General features: G+C 40.4%; 1 protein-coding gene across 3 annotated transcripts; it reads right to left on the bottom strand.

Moving 5' to 3' along the window:
- Window positions 1-5,771: 5,771 nt before the first annotated feature.
- Window positions 5,772-18,115, bottom strand: klhl3 (kelch-like family member 3). 3 transcript variants are annotated; one of them, XM_034883965.1, is made up of 15 exons: window positions 18,012-18,115; window positions 16,323-16,481; window positions 15,755-15,861; window positions 15,549-15,670; window positions 13,953-14,115; window positions 13,651-13,760; window positions 11,934-12,050; window positions 11,608-11,757; window positions 11,332-11,449; window positions 10,073-10,270; window positions 9,399-9,500; window positions 9,154-9,282; window positions 8,636-8,776; window positions 7,562-7,705; window positions 5,772-7,450 (listed from the first exon to the last, which is right to left on the bottom strand). In XM_034883965.1, exons 1-15 carry the CDS (start codon window positions 18,029-18,031, stop codon window positions 7,422-7,424), a joined length of 1,809 nt encoding a protein of 602 aa, XP_034739856.1. In that variant the 5' UTR covers window positions 18,032-18,115; the 3' UTR covers window positions 5,772-7,421. The 3 variants fall into 3 exon arrangements, with proteins under 3 accessions (XP_034739856.1, XP_034739857.1, XP_034739858.1); XM_034883966.1 differs by having other exon boundaries at window positions 16,323-16,457; window positions 18,012-18,110; XM_034883967.1 differs by lacking the exons at window positions 16,323-16,481; window positions 18,012-18,115 and having other exon boundaries at window positions 15,549-15,686.
- Between the last annotated feature and the right edge of the window lie 740 nt (window positions 18,116-18,855).

Here is an 18,855-nt window from a genome sequence, read left to right as displayed (position 1 = left end):
CAATCTTTTTACTTTGCTTTCTGCTTGCCCAGTAAAGCCGCACCAGGAAATTGTCTGCCTTTTTCCAGCTCAAATGGAGTGAATCCAGTGGACCTGGTCACAAAAAAACAAATTGTCGTTAGAGCAATAGGCAAAGCATCAACCCACTGCATCCCAGTCACACTGCAGATTTTGCTCAGTTTCTGCTTTATGTGTAGGTTCATTCTCTCCACTTTTCCCTGTGACTGTGGATGGTATACTGTACCAAACTTATGCTGGAGCCCCTGCATTTGTTCAACAGTTTGTAGGACTGAACTCTTAAAGTGGGAGCCGTTGTCAGACCTTATCCTAGAAGGAAAACCATGAGAGGGGATGTAATGATTGATTAGACATTTTGCCACTGTTTTGCTGTCTTCCCTTTTTGCTGGCCAGGCTTCAGGCCATCTGGATAAAGAGTTTACTGACACTAATAGGTATTGGCACCCTCTACTAACTGTCCCCATATCAGTAAAGTCAATGATTACCTCACCCATTGTGTCACATGTCAGTGGAAATGCTCCCATTTCTGGTTTCCCTGTCGGTTTTGGGTTGTATTGCTGGCATGTCTGGCATTCTCTCACCCAGTTTTTTGTCATGTCTTTCATGTGTGGATGCCACCAGTGACATAGCGCTCTGTTCATCTGGTTTGGTCCCACATGTCCTAATCCATGTGTTTCAGTTAAAGTCTGTCTGGTAATGCTAAGAGGTAACACTACTCTCCCGTAAGGTCCGCGCCAGATTCCGTCCACCTCTCCAGCTCCCCTGTTTTTCTACAAGGTTTTCTCTTCTGAGGTAGCTTTCAAATGTAGTTCTTTTTGGGTGTCTGGTGTGTGTTGTATTTCATCCTCTGGTCTGCACACTAGATGTCTGCAAGAACAGTTGTCATATCCTGCACTCCTTTTAGCTTCTTCATCTGCCATTCTATTTCCTTCTGCCTCTTTTGACTTCCCACTGTCATGTCCCCTACATTTAATCACTGCCACCCCTGCAGGTTCTTGTAAGCGATACAAACAGTTTCATTTCCTGTTCATGTCTAATTGGCTCTCCTGATGCAGTTACAAACCCTGTTCGTACCCATTGCTGGAGGTTTAAGTGACAAGCCCCTACCACATATGCTGAGTCAGTGTAGATGTTTACCGTTCACGACGCGCTGGTTCTAACGGGAGACAGAAAAAAAGCATTAGCCAGATCAATGCATGTAAACCATTTTTGTGTAGGCAACAAATTCGTTAAGGCCAGGATTTGGAACGGGGCACGTCGGTGTGGCCAGATTAGCATTTATTTTTCTCAAGTCGTTCAACATTCTGTACTTGCCTGTGGCTGGTTTTAGGACTGGGAGAATAAGAGTGTTCCACTCAGATGTGGAAGACTCCAGGACTCCAGCCTCTAATAGGCCTTGTTTTGTGTGAGAAATACCTTTAGTAGCCACTGGTCAAATGGGGTACTGAGGCTGTCTGATGGGTAGCGAAGTTTCCATTTCAAATGTGACAGGTTTACAATGCACCAACCCTACATCTGTGGAGCCAGTACTCCACATGGATTCAGGAAGCGAGGCCACTAGTGCAGCAGCAGCATCAGGGTGATCCGTCATTTCCCTGCCATGTGACCTGGAAATGAGACAGTTCTCCAAAAAAGCAGTATCGTGCACACATGGTGGGAACATGTGGATGCAGCATGTGTCAGTGCTGGGTGAGTAGAAAACAAGGTCATTCTGAGTGCGTCTAAAATCCTTAGCAGCTACTGCAGATTCAATCATTGCGCCTAATTCCTTAGCTTGATGTTTGGGGTTTATTGACAGAGTAATGTGGGGAACAGATTCACCTGACATTTTATACCAGGACATTTGTTCATGGGTGAGTTCTACCTCAGCACCTACACCTTGGGGACCTGAATAGACACTGGTGGATTTTAAATCCCAGTGTTCACCATATAGGTTATCAGAAAAATCATTATAATAGAGAAGGTCATTCTCTCTGTCATAATGGAGGGTGAGGTGTGGAGGGTCAGCAGGTGGTACATACGGACGGAGGCTGCAAATCCAGGGTTTCCACTGTAAGTAGGCGGACAGGATGCCAGTGTGAGTGGGTGTCTCAGGGTCAGACGAGGAAGTGAAACAGGCAGTTTCTGTCTTTTCCCAAAGAAGCCTACAACGGTCACAAATCGTTCTGATAGAGGTGCATTATTTGCGTCATTCAAAGTGGAATAGCAGCCCTCTCCGTAGCTTCCCTTGGGCCGCCTAAGTACATACCCTCGTATCATCCTGGAGCCTGGTCACCTTCCTGTGTAAGGGGATACTGGCCTGGGTGTCCGTAGCTGGGAGCGAGGGTGGGGTTTGGGGCCGATATAAATGGGGCATGAAAGGTGTCTCATCGTCTTGGACTTTTCTATTGTGCGGACCTCATGTGCAGAGGGGCATCTAGAGATGATAGCTCTAAAGTCTCCCAGGGCCACACCTACGCCCTGAGAGTAGGTGTCTAGTTTTTCCAACCACAGATCCCCACCTGAATGGATATCAGGCATTTTTTCTGGTAATGCAGTCCCATTGGCCAGACGCCACAGTTTGTACGTTTTCGAAGTTTGACCAGCCACATGTGTTAACGGAGCTTGATAATGTTCAGAGTTTCCACGTATGTGTGAGCGGGTGTAGTAATGTGGTGTGTTTAAGCCATCTTTAGTAGCTGCATCTACAGGGGGCAGTACCTCTTTGTACCTGATTTCATCTTCCTTGCCATACAAGTTTCCTCCTTTTTCTTTGTATTCTCCACTTCCTGAGTCTCCCACATCTCTACTTCCTTTAACATCGCTATTTTCTCGCTAGTTTCTCCCTCCGATTCACTGCTATCTTTCCAATTTCCTTTAAGCTCTGCTGCAACCCTTGCCTGTCTTCCCTTTTGCTTCTCCTGTCTCTTTGATCTCTTTCCCTCTCTCTCCTTTTCCTGTCCCTTAAGTCTTTCTCGTGCCTTTCCTCCAGAGTGTCCTGCTCCCTGCTTGTGGTCTGAACTACTCCGTCTATTGTATTCCTCCTGCTTTTCACGCCTCATTCTCTGACTGAATGGAGCATTCTCCTGACTTTCTATTTGCTGCTCTGAGTGAGCGCGTTCCTGTTCTAACGAAGGAGAGGAGCAGAGAGGGGAGTGGCTCGGGGGCTCGCATGGCTCTGGCTGTCTGTACTGGTGTCCTAAATCAAGGGAGAAAGTAACTGTGCCGCTCGTCACATCTATTATTGGGTATAGTCCGTGGGTCTGGGGGGCCTTTGGTTCGTAAGTCTGAGTCTCGGATATAGCAACATAAGAGGGAGGCTTAACGTCATGTCTGGGTTCTGATTCTGTCTTGTTCTGAAACGTAGGACCATTGGCTCCCTGGACTCCCTCGTTTTTTCTGTTTTGTCTGGCATGAGATGACTCACGTTTTGCCCCATTAAGGCTAATTCATTAATTTTCAGACCCTGGGGCTCTAATTCTTTCACCCTTTTCTTGAGTTTGGATCGCAATATCAAAGCCTTTGAGTCTTCTAACTCCTGTCTATATCTATTTCTGACTTTCCACAAATGTACCAATAATGTAGTTGTGGTGTCCTCTGCGTTATCCTGAACGAGAGGCCACAACACTGTCTTTGTTTCTTCTTTAACCTTTTCCAGGTCTTTTTCAGCTGTCTTATCTGCGATTCCGCGCATTATTAATTCCATTTGTTTTTTCCATGGTTTATAGGGCCCGCAACCTACGCCGATAATTATATAATCTCTTTGGGCCTCCATTACTCCAAATGTATTATTATTCCTGTCTTATTATTATTATTATTGTTATTATTATTTAATTATTATATGCATATGTATATATTTTTTTTATTAGATTTTTTATTTCATTTTTTTTAAACTTGAGACTACCTTTCACACTAAATAGTCAATGTTAGTGTTATCCTTCGTGACCACCTCAGTGTCATTACCTTTCACGACTTTATTTTTAGAGAGATTACTTTTCGTCTCTAACTCTAGTTCTCTAGCTCTTCTATGACATATGACATACTATATTGTGACCTTTTATATTTTATGACATACCTTTTTATGACATTTGTTTTTACTTTTTATGACATAATTTACTATGACCTTTTTTTGACAGTTTATATGTAGTTTTTGATTTTCTATGGCATACTATTCTGTGACTTTTTAACATTTTATGGCATATGACACTATGACTCTTTTTACTTTTTATGAAATGCTTTACTATGACTTTTTTGACAGTTTTTACCACATACCATGCTATGACACTCTAAGAGGTTTTAATGACTATTATCTGTCTTATATATTAGTGTACCAGAGATCCCAAGAAGCAGATGGTCTCCCTCTATGCCAACTGAACAAAGTCCATGTAATCCTTTTCACATTCGTACAAAACGTTGTTAAAGAACCCCCCCATGTTTATGCTATCCTGTTTTTTCAGATAGTAACCTTATGTAAACGAAAATATCCAAAACGTTTTTTTTGCAAAGTAAGCCTAAGCAGGCTTACTTTGAATTAACAAATACTAATAATAATAATTTTGAATTAACAAATACTAAGCTTTTTTTGTTAATTCAAATTATTTCAAGTTTGATGGTTTACAAATCACCTGTAAATTCAGTACATAAGCTCCAACTAGGAATGTTTATCAGTCACAAATCACACAATCTCCCAAACACAGAAAATAACTCACAATATCAAAGGTTTAGTTCACAACATCCCCAGTTTATAATAAAAATATAACATCTGTGCTTAGTAAGAACATTATTCATCTCAAAAAGCCTCCATAAGATACAGTACATTAAATGACATGATCAAAATCTCACTTCAAGGCCAATTTAGTTGCTGCTCTGTATCTTTCAATAGAGTCCTCACCAATTTAGACAAACATTATTTCAAGTCAACATGAATGAGAAGCCCTAAGGTGCCTGAATTTTGGAACGTTTAAACATTAGCAGCTCTGTGGTAATTCAGCAAACTCAATTTGCTAATGACAGCAAACATTGTTTACAATCTTTAAAAAAAAGATTTCCATTTCATTAACTTAAATGCTACGAATAGATTTTATCAGCAGTAATGTAAACAAAGCATTTCTTAGAATTTTTTTTCCCTCTGGTGGGTTCAGACTGATTAGAGGCTTCAACATCCAAAACTGTGTTTGAAATCCCATATAGGGCATTTATTTACCTTCCATCATTTTGTTTAAGTGTCAAAGTCTCTATAAATTACCGGCAAAAATTCCCACAATGAACCAAATAAGGTAGCGTTCATTGTATTATGAAAACATTGTTTCCCCTTTGATACGACCTATCATCATCAATAATGTTGTTGAATGAAGTGTCCGAAAACTCAATGTATTATTAGTAACTAGAGTAATGATTGAGTGTCTCTACTGTAGAAACACACCAAACAATCCACGGCGTTCCCCTGCATTACTGCAAAAGCATTACTCTCAAACATTAGGATTGGTGCTCTGGTAATTTGGAGAACACAGTTCAGAACCTTTTAGTAGCTAATGTTTTGCTTGCTGGTCACCCTGACACACTTCAAAATGTTAAAATGTGAGCTCCAAGTCTATGCATGGATATTCCCTAAATTAATAGTATAACTGTAAATAATTGTAAAATAATATATCTTAAGCGAGTTTGAAGTCATTTTTTACTTAACTTTCTGGGAACACATTCATCATTTGAAATGTATGAGGTGGGACTAATGTAGTATACAACTAGAAAATTGACTAAACATTAAAAAACAACAGTATGGTCTTTACTATTTTATACACTTTTTTGTCAGAAGGTTTTGAAATGACAGTCAATTATGTAAGTATTTTGTAGAAGATTGCAGGCATAAGTAAAAGGTTCAGGTGAGAACTCCTTTCACAAAAGCAGCTTCACTAAATCTCTTTTCTTCAAAAGCTATGGCACCAGTCAGTCAGCTAAATAACAATTTAAAATACACCCATCATCGTTTGAGTGAATGTGGGAGAACAAGTGTAACACGTGGCTGAGAAAATTAAATGAGATCCTCACTTTGATATGAATAAATGCTATGCAATCAAATGTCCCAAAACAATAAATAGAAACTCTTACACCCTTATCTTTTACATTAGAATTTTTACAGTGCATGTTGACACTCTCCGTTAGAAAACAAACAATAACAATTCATCATTTTAGTTTGTTACTTAGAGATAAAAACATGATGTGACTCCAGCATTTTCTGATCAGCATTACTGGCACAACATTTTTTTTTTTTAAATACAATTTCTGATACATTATTGGCCTTAAAGTTGGGAATTTAAATGCTTCCATGACTACGATCAGTAATGGAGACAGACAGCTAAGCAGCCGTCTGTCTGACAGCAGGTCAGTCAGAAAGTGGAGCAGATGTCCGTCAGGCTGACCGGTGAGTCAGACAGCCAGCCTGCAGGTCTGTGTTACTCAGTGCAAGCAATCAGTGCATCAGTAGTGTGTTGACAACAGACTCAAGTCCTACTGTGTCAAATTAGATCAACTGGCCTGGTTCTAAAGCCACAGCAAGTGGTTTTTAACCTCTTTTTAAAAACAATTGCAAAATATTAAATACAATAACTGATTTGCATATAAGATGTTTTCTACATTCTTTATCTTGTAGCTCTCTAGGTCCAGGCCTCCAGGTTGAGAACAAATACACTCTGGCAGTTGTGGCCTTTTGCTGACCACACAACAGCTGGACCTGCTGATGGTGGGTGCAGGAATCCAACAATTTCTTTTTTCAAAATCAAGTCACCAATAACTGATTAATATTCTAGGAACTGTGGCAAGTCTCATAATTTAAAAAAAGTTTTAAATGGCAGCCCAGGTTTTCAGGATTTTGAAAAATGCTCCCGCAACAGCTACTTAGGAGTCAGTGTTGCCATGTCCTGAATATTGCAGTAACATTGTCAACGCTGTAGGTGGTTAGTCTGCTTGCAAACAGCGGTTTTCAGTTTCACAGTCCATCACATGAACGCCACCATGACACCACTGAGCATCTAAAGCACTTCACTCCGTTTGGCCCATCAAAGTGACATGAACATCAGTGTCTCATGTCAGCTGATACAGCCACTTGTTTTGTGGGCTTGGCAATTGAAAACTCACGAAGACAAAGTTCTTATAATCCCACTAACCTGTAGATATTGTTTCTTATCCAGTAACAGGATCTGACTTTTAGAAATGGACATAGTAACAAAATCAGGTTGTGGTTTAACGCCAAGAAAATAACTCCTTGAGATGGTTGATAAAGTCAGCTGAGAACTGAGGTTATCCTATCCATTTGGACAGTGTTTATCTCAGGAGTTGCTGCTCCGGCTGCCTGTTGAGCTTAAGACGTCAGTGAGAGTCTCTGTTAAACTGGCTGCCTATGCAGAGCTGATGCTGTAAGAGGCCTCTGGTCATAAGGGCTTGTCAATCACTGCAACTCCTGTAGGAGGAAGAAAATGAAAAGAGTGAGAGAAAGAAACTACTACAGAAACAGGTAAACTGTGAATACTCTGTCATTTTTGTTTCCTGTGTTTTCCAAGATCAGACTTACCTGCATAGCTGCGTCCATTGCTCATGTTTGTGGGAATAAGGCTCCACTTGTCTGTGGCAGGGTTGTAAAACTCTACAGAGGACAGGTTACAGGAGCCGTCGTCTCCTCCGATCACGTACAGCAGACCGTTAATGGCACAAATACCTTGAGGAGAGAGAGTTCAACAACGTTCTTACGAATCCCGTTTAACATTTTATCTATTTTGACTGATTATGTTTATGGCTGTCGTGATATTTAGAATTCAGTATAGAGATTTTTGTACAGTGAATCGAGCCAACGTTAAGCAGGGTGACGTTTTTCAGAATGGTTCTGCCACCATGCAAACATCCCATAGGTGCTGCACATGTTTTGCTGTTCTGATTGCACAGGCCAACGAAGTAAAGTGAGGTTGGCCTTGGTTCCTGGAACCAAGTTGAGATTTACCCATTATTCAGCTGAAGATTTTTATTTACAAAAATCAACTGTAGCTTCATGATTTTGTTCAGAGTTTGATGTTTTTTGTTCTGAGACGCCACACTTGTACCCTAAATGTAAGCTTAGGGAACTAGAGGATGGCGGCGGACTAGATATTTACAGGGGATCAAATACACTACCGGTCAAAAGTTTGAGGTCACTTACAAATTTCCATTCCACTCCATTACAGACAGAATGCCAGCTGATCTGAGTGGGTGGCTGATCTTTAATGCAATATTTACATTGCCAATTATCAGATACCATTCATCCAATGATCCAAAGGCTCATTACATTTAATAATCTGATTTCATTTTAAAATCTATCTAAGAAAACATTGGAGAACTATTTTGCAATTATGTTAACACATAATCTAATCTGAAAACTGTGTGCAATGGAAATTTCTAACTGACCCCAAACCTTTGACCAATAGTGTTAAGTGTTGGAAAGGTCGTGAAACCACAGGAGAAAAAAACTGAAGCATTTTTTTTTCCCCGATCCTGCTTGTTTGCATTAAATTACATTATGTCAGTTAGCTTACACTTTTATTCAAATCGACTTGCAATTTCTAGCTCTGACAGTAAAAACTGTGCAAAAAGTGTCCGTCTGTGGTCGTTTTCTGACCTGCATTTCGTCGGCACATGTTCATGTCACAGACCAGTCTCCAGGTGTTGGTCTGTGGGTTATACACCTCAACGCTTTTTCTCACCAGAGGACCGTCATGTCCTCCTGCTGCATACAGCTGACCTTTCAAAACACCTACCCCTGGACAAAAAAAATAAAGAAACAATGGCAGAATTTAGATTTTTTTATAATTATTTTTTTAGACAAAGAGTGGAACTTTTCTTTATGTTTTTAAGGTAAGCACGGTGTAAGGATTTGTAATAGTTGTTTTCTTTTAACGGATTATTACTTGTACAATTACAGACCTCTGGGTGGTGGTGCTGTTGCTACAAAGGACATAAATTGTGCCTGGTAAAGATGACCACAAATAACAATTGGGAAATAAATCCAACAATAATTGTATTAACATAAAATCTATAATATTAAAAAAAACTTAATCTAGGGGGAAAGATGTATTGTTTTGCTGCTCCCTGTGTGGATTCTGTATGAAGTGTAGAATATAGTGTATGAGTGTGTACCTGCTCCACTGCGACGTGTGCTCATGTCAGCTAGGTAGCACCACTGATCAGCGTCAGGGTCATATTCTTCCACTGTACTGAGACACTGACGGGATGCTCCATCATAACCTCCTACTGCATACAACTTACCTGCAGACGCAGAGAGACACAATCTGAAATTAAGCTTTTCTTTGAAATTAATTACGTAAGATGTAACCCAGGGGTAGCAAACCACACCCACACACGCGCACATACACATGCCTTACCATCAACCACCCCTACACCCACACTGCTGCGTCTGGTGTTCATGGAGGCAACATACATCCACTCGTTGGTTTTATAATTGTAAGCTTCAACTGTTGACAAACCTAAAAAGAGAGAAATCAACAAAAAGGGAATGACATTAACAGGTCAGAATAAGACTGTGGGTGTTGATCAGTCTGTAGGCGTAAACATTTTTTATCCAGCTAGTAGACGAAAGATAATAGCTGCCATGTCGCTCATGTTTATTGTTAACACTTTATGAGGCAGTTGCGCTACTGCAAGCAATTACAATCTGCTCAAACAGGTAATGATGCAAAGTCAGTTGGGAAAAACACTTTGAAAAAAACTGGACAGGATAACTAAATTAGCCCTTGGACAAGCAAGTCTTATCTTTTAATCTTCACCTGTTCAAACCTCACCAATTATTTTTTTCCAGACATTACTTAACTGAATTTGTATATTTTTATTCAACGTTCCTTCTGCAATTAGACTGCACCATACAATCTCATAAACGTAACAATATTTTCCCCATCTTGTTTGCAGCTGTGTGAGGACTGAGGTGTGTGTTAGAGGACTTTATAATCAATCATTTGTAATAGTTGTACATTAAGGAACATTTGTAATATTTAATTGAGTTGCTCTATGTACTATTAATTGATTGATTGAGTGCCTGTACCTATACTGCCATTAAAGCCTCCAACGGCATACAGCAAATCGCCCAGCACAGCAGCTCCCAATGTACTGCGTCGCTCCTGCATGCTCGCCACAGCACTCCACTGGTCTCTCACTCCGTCGTACACGTCCACCGTTCGCTCCCGCAGTGAACTGTTGAACCCTCCAACTGCATACACACGGCCTGCCATAGAAACCACACCTGGACACGGAAATAGGAAAATGTTTTAAGGGGAAAATTTGATTTGCATGAACTTGGTTATGGATGTAATTATTTTTTTACTGAAAATACTGACCGTACTAAATTGTTATAATAATAATAATAATAATAATAAATTTTATTTAACAGCGCCTTTCTAACACTCAAGGACGCTTTACAGACAATAAAAGACAGATACAGGGAACATAAAAGTGTAAGTAGTAATAAAAAAATAAACAAAATAAAAAAAACTTCCGTTATCTACCTTTCAGACTATCAACAGTTTTAACTTATTTTAGTATAAGAATCTACTTGCAGATACTTGAATCTTGTGTGAAGTTAAACCATTACATTTCATCTTCTTTTACATCAAAGTTCTGTTACTGTTGTTTGGAAAGCAGGCACAAGGAGGAAGGGTTTAAAAAACTGTCAATGCTGATGCATTCAAGGACAATTGAGCATGAATATTTTTGTTCCAAGAATATCTACCTTGCAGTCAGACTGCCCTTTTCTCCTGAGAGCTGAAGCTGTTTTATATGCTATTTTTAAAACCACCAGAATTCTTTGGCAAAAACAGTGATCTTTACCTAGCAGAACATGGAGTTGCTGGTCTGCTGCCTCAATTGGTTGGTTGGTTTGAGGTATTGTGTGACTTTGGTGTTTTAAATGGTTAGTTCAGATTCACAACCCTACTTAAAAAAATCCGAACTACCCTTTTAAGACATTTGACACCTTATATTTTTTATTGATTATGTAATAATAAATAGTACCTTTGTGAAACTCATTCTAAGGTCCAGTTTTAAGAGAGACTTTGTCCGCTGACTATTAATCAAAATGTTTGAAGTTGTATTTTTCTTTTATTGTATTTTACTGTGAAGTGTTCCTGTTATTGTGTCCCCCCCCCTGTACCCAACTACATAAAAAAAAAAAAAAAACAGAGGGATTGCCTGTGTCTGAGAAACTGCAGACACATTTAGAATATCAACCAAGACAGGTGGAAAAAAAATAGTACAATTGTAAGACTAAACTACAGAGTCACATACAGTCCATCAAAACACACTGACCTGCCCGGCAGCGTCGTGAAGGCAGGTCGGCTACTTGGTACCATCGATCTTCCTGGAGGTCGTAACACTCCACACTGCGGATCGCCTTAGGAGCCTGACCGCCCACCACAATCATCACCTACCACAGGCACACAGTCATTGTCAGCCATTGGACTTCAAATAAGTCTTTAAAAAAGAAAACATATATCTGATGCAAGTGCTTTCTACAAGGTAGATACACATGCATCTTGTATTAGGGATTCTGTCTTGTTGAGTGCCATGTGACTGTTTATGTACCTTTGGGATGCTGATAGGAGTTCGTGGTCGGGTCCTGTCTGTCTTGATGAGGTGTCGCTGGTCAGCTGGGAGTAGGTGATACTTCATTGCTTCTATGAGAAAATCTTTACAGGTGTTGTTGTTCTTTATCAAAGCCTCTTCCTCGACAATCTGAAACAGGGACCACATTTCAGGCGAATTTCCTTCACAACATTTAGGGGCCAACCTTTTTCTACGACTAGTAAAATATTAAATGTATGCATGACATGCATTATGGCCGAGGGCAGCAAAGGGCGAGAAAGAAAAATGGGGAAGAATGTAGAAGAAGAGCAGATAATTTATTTTACCTGTACAAGGTAATCCCTGGACAGTAGTGGAAGCCTGACATGCTCCATTAGTTTGGGCATGTACTCCAGACGAGCTGGCTTATCGTGCTTGATCCAAGATATCATCGCCTCAAATACCTATGAGAGAGATGGAGAGCAGAGTCAGACAGCAGGGAGGGACAGAACATGACAGGATAAGGCAGCAATAAAGAGACAGAAATGCAGACAGGGAGGGAATTGTTAAAACTGATTAAGATTTATTGTACTTGTATGCAGTGTTTTAACAGAATATACAATACAAAAACAGAATATATGTACTGAATAAATCATAAAGACAGATATGTACAGTGTGTACAGCTTGGTGCAGTGTAGTGTAGTGCAGTGTAGTAGCATTAGTTTATTATTAAGCACAAATAACCAAACAAATTCCTTGAATGTAAAAAGGAATAATGGCAATATGGAACTAAACCAGATTCTGATTTAAAATACCATGACTTGTCAAGGTCAGTTTTCGGTTAGTGTGTTTAAAAAAAAAATTGGGGATGCAAGGCCAAAACTGGTTTCTGCATTGGAAAGAATTTTCAGACACTGTTCAGTGATCTCCCACGCCCGACAATTTTGACGGTTTAACCAATTTTGCGAATGGCATTAGCTGTAGATACCAAGTTCTTTCATAGTGAATTACCATCATTGATTGCTTGCACTTGCTCCCAGCAGGATGTTAGCATAACAGAGGTGGCAGACCTTTGATCCTCATGTTTTTCTATCAAAAATCTACTGCTTAATATTCACTGATTTACACACATTCACACTTGATCGTCTCCTGTCGGCCTGTGGAGCAGCTCCACTAAAGGCAAACGAGGGAATGAATGTCGCTCTTTTTTAGGCACAAAGGGACAACAACAATGGTAGATGAGGGAAAGAGGCCGTTACTTGACTACTCCCAACACTTTCTTCTCCTTCATGGTTCAAACTAGCTGACTTCTAAACTCACGGTACCATCACACAGCATAAGCTACTTCCAAACTACTTCTTTTTTTTTTTTTTACACAGGCCTCAAAGCTATACACAGTTTTTGTGTGTGTAGAAGTACACTAAAGTAGAATTAAACATGTGTTGTTAATTGTTATTTTATCTGGGTTACTACAACATTAGCAGTGAGGGTAACTATATTTAAATAATGTGTGCTACCAAAGTTGGAAGTTTTCCAAGTGGCACATTTTGAGGCTGTGAAGACAGCCTCAAAATGTGCCACAGAAATACGTCAATAGACACAAAAACTTTCAATAAAAGTTGATCTTTTACACTTCATGGAACATTAATGCAAAAAGATGGAATAAATTGTGGCAGACCATTCAATTGTAACTGATTGTGAAAGCCAGTGTAACACTGAACAGTATGACAGTGTGGCTCCCTCTTTCACTTAAGTCTTGCCCAGACCTACAGGAGTATGGTCTGGCTACACCACTTAACATTCTGGGATAGGCAAGGACAAAAAAACAGTCATTTATTTATTTATTTATTTAAACCCATCACAATCGTTTTAGGCAGCGCTAAGCTCAGATGCAGCCACAGTGCCCTTGCAAAATAGATGGTAAAGAAAGTGTAATGGGAGGAGAATGCTATGTCTTTCTCAGCTCCCAATATACGCAGAATTTCTCTAACTTGTCCATTTTTCCATATCTTTTCACCAACAAGGAAAAGGGACAAATTGTTTTTACTAGAAGACCCGTCTGACCTTTTCCTCTGTGGAAACAGTGAGTTTGTCGCTAGAAATGAGGCTGCACATCTGCTGCAGAGAAAGGCCCAGGAACTCCTCTCCCTGCACCACCTCAGTGAAATGCTGCTCTGAGAGACACAAACATGCAGGGACACACAGACAGACACACACACACACACACAAACACACAAAATGAAATGTTGGTCAAAGCACAAATTTTACATGTAGCATCTTTCCAAAGTCTGGTGAAACTGTTACATAAAAGTAACACCACCTAACACAGTGGCAAAGATGTGCAGTGTTAACACAGAGAAGCTTACCAGCGTATGCGTGGGACTGGTCGAGAAGCTGCGTGCATGTGTGCAGGTCAGCAAAGGCTCTGATACCCAAACAGTTAGTGGGGTGAAGCTGAGACTGCAGGAACTCACAACAAACCTGACGAACATCCATCAGCTGGAGGAGGCTGGCTGCTGGCAGCAGGACCTGCAATGAGGATACACAATATTAAGTCAATTTAAAACTGGTTTAAATTTGTGGAATAACTTTACTGGAAGGCACTGACTTGGGCCTCCACATTCTGAATCATTTTACGGATTTAAGCATGCCAATAAATGTGTTTTAAGTAACATGGAAGAACCCAAAATATTTACCATCCACAGCCTACAGCCAACATTTAGGAACATTTGGTAGTCCGTTAGGTAATGGATATCTATTCTTAGTGCAAACAACATATTACTTCAACAATAATGCTGGTCAGTCAGTTGGTTTATTCATTAATTGACCAGCTACTCAACCAACCTGCCAAGCTTGAGTAACAGATCAATGGGTTTAGGGGCCTCTCAGCCACAAAAACACTAGACAGCAGATTATAATACTCACTCCCAGACAGGATGTTATAACTCTGTGAAGTTAACACAGAGTGTTAAGTTCAACTTTTGGTGCTGTGATTGTGAGGTAAACAACAGAAACACAGTAAAGCGATTGTTATAAAATAACAGACCAGGAATGGGTGCAAGGCATGCTAATGTATTAATGGGCAAATGCAGCACCTCACCAGATGATGTCAGAACTCAACCTACAAGTCTGTTATGCTGTCAGTTAACAGGCAGGCAGTGTGGTGGTAAAAGCATGATGCTACCAGACAACACTTTGCTACATCCCAAGTTTGTCTGCCTCTACAACTCTCTGTCTGCACACTCATTCATCCTCTGAGCAGGTAGTGTTACTGTCTCCTCTGTTGTCTGTGCACAGCTGCCCTGAAGCCTTATGTCTTTTAAAAGGGAGCATCAGGACAACTGAAACTCTGCTTACAGCATCTGTGACAGCCTAGCACATGTGCACATGTACGCACATTCAAGAGTGAGCCAACCAGGCAGTCGAGCTGCTGACAGTGGGAGGATTTCCTGCCTCTCTTCATGCACACTTCCTGTGCTAATAATCAGAGGAAGTTTCCCGCCTGCAGCTTGGTCCTGCTACATTTCTTCAACCCAGTCCCAAAGCCATGCAGCTATCAAGAATGAATGCCACTCAGACAAACAAGGCCTTAATCCAGCGCTTTCACAGCAAAGCACACTTTCCAACCATTACCAGCTCTTACATCTCTTGTAATAAACACCTGCCCCCACAAGCAGGTTGGCCAGTCTGAAATTTAAACGGAAAACCCAAACATTTAAAGCAATGAGGCATTAGTGGAACAATGTCTCTTATGATAAGCAAAAACTGTAATTCTTTCAACTTTTACCAACTCCAAACAACTTTCTGGTTCTTTCTTGTTTCCTCATTTGTTTAACGTTTTAAAGCAAAACCAGATTTGGAAACAAGTTAAAATCCACCATAACTGAAGAAGAAAAACAAACAAACAAACAGGAAACGCTGTTTTCCCTGTTCTTCATAAACACTGTAACACACTATCTCACCTGGACGTTCTCTTCTGTGACCTCTATCTCAGCTGTGTAGATGTAGTCGACCAGCTTTCTCAGGGTGTGTCCATCCACCTCTCTGATCTCAACCCGATGGGCCTTGCTCTCACTCAGGTCACCTACAAATTACACACACTTAAGCACATGCCAGTACAAACACATCAAATAAGATGCCAAGCAAGCAACAGTGTGTGTGCACGTACCTGTGAACATGGCACAGAAATAGGGGCTACAGGACGCCAGGACCACCCTGTGAGCTGGCACTTCAATGCTCCCCGCCACCAGCTGGATGTCACACAGCATCTTTTTACTGAAGTGCATATAGGAAACAGAATGAGAGAGAAGATGCGTTTGTGAAACTGCTGAAAATATGCATACAGGAGCCATAAAAATAAAGCATCTTTAAAGATCAGTATGGACAGCAGCACTTCTATGCAAGGCAAGACTGGCATAGTACAAATCATAACCTGTCTAGTCTGACCACAAATTTGTGCTTTTATCCTTGTTATTGTATGTAGGACTGCAGTCTTGTATTCCCCTGTTTTATTGTGAAATCTATCTATCTATCTATCTATCTATCTATCTATCTATCTATGAGCCTCAGTTCATTGCTTGTGTTGTTTTTCTGTGTTTTAAGTGAAAACTTAAAACAGCAAGAATGCAAGGCTCTAAGCTTAATTTGAAAAATGCCTGCAGCAGTAAAATTACCATATGTAGACTATGCTTGCTTCATTCTTTCCGTAGGGACCAAAAAGACTATTAGCAACACACCTCCTCAGGTCGTTCATCAGCTGAAAAGCCTTCCTCATGTGCGTCTGGTTGAAGGTGTGCATCCCTCCATTCACCATGTCCTCCTCTGAATCCGTGTTGCAGTTTGGACGTGGCGAGGCTGGTGTGGCCACCAGACTGGTAAGACATGAGAGGCAGTGTCTGGATCAGTAGAGATAGAAGCCAACCCAACAGTTAGACGGGCTACTTTCTGGTTCATCTAAGGTTATAAGTAGACAATGGGACAGGGACATGATACTGGACAACAGTAGTAAAATTAATCAAATTGAGTTCTTTAAACATACTTCTTTTGCCACTGTTGTCAATATTGTGCTACACCACAGAGGCAAAGGCTGTTTAGTGAATGTGCAATGTGTCTCTGCCTCGGTTATTCTCCAGTTGAATGATATGGGAGTCTTTAAGCATTACTCACTGTCTGGCAAATGCTTGTATGATGCCACTGACCCATCCTTTAATAATCCATGGTTATCTGCTTTGGTTGTCATTGCACCCAGATGCTTTTGCACAACAGTGAGTCCACAGTCAAGATTTTATACATATTTTTTTGTTGTATTGAAGGTAGGCTAATTTTATGACACTATGCCTTGACACACAATCATATTCTTAACTCAAGGGGACATAAAGGACAACCTGGAACTCCATGAAAAGAAACAAACCAAGTCAAATTGTCCAAATACGTTGTTACGCTGATGTGTTTTTAGCCCTCCTCAGACAGGTACACAAATGCAAGGAAAAAACTAAAATATCCTGTTACCCAATGTTTCATTAAGAAAAAGAGAATCTGCTGTTTCAGCAAGCCATGTGCAATCCTAACCCTAGAGAAAACGTTGGACAACATCTGACTACGTTTTTAATTCAACTTTAAACCAAACGGTGACCTGCACTTGCATCTGCAGGAAGAAAACAAAAAAAGAGTGACATCGCACCGAACTAATCTAAAGGGACATTTGCCTTTGATATTTCACATTGTTAGTGAGAAACTTAATGTATTGAAGTAAGTACAGTAATGTGTGTTATCTTGACTCTCTCTGTTAACCGTCTTTTTGTCCAGACACCACAACTCAATAACATTGTGATGAAATTATGATGCAGCAATACAAGCCACACGATTATTATGTTAATTCACAACAACCCGTAGCTAAACTAATCAGTGTGCAATCCTGAGTCTGATGGTCAACAGAAAGCTTGTCTATTTTTATCCAAATGTCTTTTTAAAAAGAAAAAAAATTTTGTTTTGAGTTTGTTGAGCGTCAGGTTGGCAGGCGTGCTAGCTCTTAGCAATGCTAATCATTTAACTTCATTGCTAACATAAGCTTATGATAGCTTCTCTTAACTGACATAAATTGTTGCTGAATTCAAGCCAGTCTACACATTCAGTTCACTGTCTATAAGATAAGACCCGATGACAGTTTACATGTCTACATGTTAACTTGTTTGGTTAGCAACTTAACAGCATCAGCTGTGTTACGCTAGCCAATGATACCAGCTAACTTACCGAAGCTAACTAGTCAACCAGGCTAGGTTGAGTTGGTATGCTAGGAGAAAGCCTTTGAACTATCTGTGTTGGGTTTATGGCCGGTGGATCATGTGGGGTAAAATGCTATCCGACAGATGTAGAAGCAGCGTGAATTACAGCTTTACAGAATAATCCCTATCGCTGAGCCAACTCACCCTAACGACACACCGTCCATCCTCACGGAGTCAGACACAGCAGCAGGCAGCGCTGTGCAGCTGCGCAAAGATTGTGTTTTACCAAGACGAATCACTCTGTACTTAAAAAAAGACATACATACATACATACATACATACATACATACATGATACACATGCAGTTTAGTATGAAAGACGATTTCTGCCCTAAATGAGAACATTTCTCAAAATACGGAGTTAGTACCAACAAATGATGACCTAGTTGCCCAAGTTTTGAGAATTATTTAGAGATACTAACTTATTCTTTTAAGATACTTAAGTTTCTAATTATCATGACTCCCAGGCTTTTTTCATCACATATCATCGCAGAAATGGGCTTCCACAGATTAGTTATTTTGGTATGACAGATTCTGTGCAAAAAGAAAGAATTTCAACATACAAATGTATATTTTAAATTTTTGATAATTATCTTTAGTGGATGTTCCAAGTTATACAGGCTACAACAACACTGGAGGTGGTGAGTAGGAGGATGCTGTCCAAGTTGGTGGTAAGCATCCTGCACGTCTTCGCCCCCAACCACGACATGCTTGTTAGGACAGGGGAGCATCTCCAGCCAAGACTCATGGCCCAGCCAAGATGTCCCACCGAGAGGCCCAGGAGGCCGTAGTGTCAAACCTTTTAATTCATCCCCACTCTGTTGCAAGATGGACATCCGTGGACGGGGAGGCTGCTGAGGTCCCTGTACTCACTCACTTACTGTAACTGGACTCACATGTTTACCTTTTTTAACTACACTGTAACAAATTGCTGTAAAAATACTGGATATTTTGCACAGTAAAGTACCGTTTTCCATTAATACAGTTGA

This window comes from Etheostoma cragini, chromosome 10, assembly GCF_013103735.1.
Source record: "Etheostoma cragini isolate CJK2018 chromosome 10, CSU_Ecrag_1.0, whole genome shotgun sequence".
Lineage (NCBI taxonomy): Eukaryota > Metazoa > Chordata > Actinopteri > Perciformes > Percidae > Etheostoma > Etheostoma cragini.
This window is presented reverse-complemented; position numbering and strand designations above follow the sequence as displayed.